Source organism: Condylura cristata, unplaced genomic scaffold (genome assembly GCF_000260355.1).
Source record: "Condylura cristata isolate star-nosed mole 26May11 unplaced genomic scaffold, ConCri1.0 scaffold00062, whole genome shotgun sequence".
NCBI lineage: Eukaryota > Metazoa > Chordata > Mammalia > Eulipotyphla > Talpidae > Condylura > Condylura cristata.
In genome coordinates, this window is record NW_004567163.1 from 205069 (window position 1) to 206609 (window position 1541).

At 67.0% G+C, this 1541-nt stretch overlaps 2 protein-coding genes across 2 annotated transcripts in view; one reads left to right on the forward strand and one right to left on the reverse strand.

Moving 5' to 3' along the window:
* LOC105854584 (olfactory receptor 14I1-like) overlaps positions 1-168 on the reverse strand; it is a 4914-nt gene extending 4746 nt beyond the window's left edge. Inside the window, exon 1 of the mRNA XM_012734623.1 lies at positions 33-168. Within this exon, the coding sequence (XP_012590077.1) occupies positions 33-168 (136 nt within the window). The remainder of the gene's footprint in view (positions 1-32) is intronic.
* Positions 169-522: 354 nt separating this feature from the next.
* On the forward strand, positions 523-1470 carry LOC101633531 (olfactory receptor 5V1-like). The gene has a single exon (XM_004695404.1). It carries the CDS (start codon positions 523-525, stop codon positions 1468-1470), a length of 948 nt encoding a protein of 315 aa, XP_004695461.1.
* Positions 1471-1541: the final 71 nt, after the last annotated feature.

Sequence of the window (1541 nt, forward strand, 5' to 3'; positions counted from 1 at the left end):
GTGTTCCGCCCGGTGTAACCCACCGCGCTCACGTCTCACCTTTAGGGTTTTCCAGCGGAGACTTTGCCAGAGGCAGCTCAGCATTGGCTCCCGGGTCCACGAGGAAGGCGAGTGCACGGAGCGCCTGTGGCTTGCCAGCAGCTGGTCAGCGACTCCAGCCTCTGCCATCGGGGGTCAGAGGGGAGTCTGAGCTCTCCTCGCAGAGATCCCCCAGGCACTCTGCTCCCCCCAGCCCCGGCACCCCTGGGGGCCAGGGCGTGCCGGCCAGAGGTGGATTTCAAGGATCCGGTTTTCTCAGAGGGGGTCATCTTGAGACGGAAACACAGCCTGTGACTCAGGACCGTCGCGGCCACAGCTGCTCCGGACACAGGTCCCGGCAGACACGTCCCTTCGGCCGGGCTGCCGAGGCTGCTCTGGGCCGCTCACCGCCGGCTGGGGACCCGCCCCGCGGCCCCCTGCGTCTCTGCTGACCGGCGCTGCGGACTCCATTTCCCGCAGCAGGACGCGCGGGCGGGCGGGCCGATGGCCGCCGCCAACCACAGCTCCGTGACCCAGTTCGTCCTCATCGGGCTCTCCGACCTCCCCGAGGTGCGCTACTCCCTCTTCGTGGTCTTTGCCGTCATCTACCAGGTCACCCTGCTGGGCAACGGGGCCATCCTCCTGGCCATCGGGGCCGAGAAGAGGCTGCACACGCCCATGTACTACTTCCTGGCCAACCTGTCCCTCTTGGACATATTCTGCCCGTCGGCCACGGTGCCCAAGATGCTGGACAACCTGCTGACGGAGCAGGACACCATTTCCTTCGTTGGCTGCGCTCTGCAGCTGTACTTCCTGGTGGCCCTGGCGGGCACCGAGGTCTTCCTGCTGGCCGTCATGGCTTACGACCGGTACGTGGCCATCTGCCTCCCCCTGCGTTACCCGCTCATCGTGACGCGCGCCCGCTGCGCCCTGCTGACGGCCGGGACCTGGGTGGCCGGCTTCCTCAACTCCTCGCTGCACACGGCGTCCACCTTCCGCCTGTCTTTCTGCGGCCCCAACCGGGTCAACCAGTACTACTGCGACATCCCCCCGGTGGTGGCCCTGGCGTGCTCGTCCACCTACGTGGCGGAAATGCAGGTTGTGGTGGTGGGGGGCATCTTGGGGGTCGGCGCCTACCTGGTCACCTTCGTCTCCTACATCTACATCATCTCCACCATCCTGAGGATCCGGTCAGCGGAAGGGAAGCGCAAGGCCTTCTCCACCTGTGCGTCCCACCTGCTGGTGGTCTGCCTGTTCTACGGCACAGCCATATTCACCTACGTCCGCCCCTCCTCTAGCCATCACTCCCCAGCCCGGGACCGGCTGATCTCCATGCTGTACGGCGTGATCACCCCGATGCTGAACCCCGTGATCTACAGCCTGAGGAACGCGGAGGTGAAGGGCGCGCTCAGGAGGGTGTGCTGTGGCCGGGCGTCCTCGCAGGCAGCCTGACTGGCCCTGGAGCCGCGGCCGCCGTGGGCCTCGGTGGCAGCAGCTGCTGCCCAGCGGGCGAGTCCGTGCGC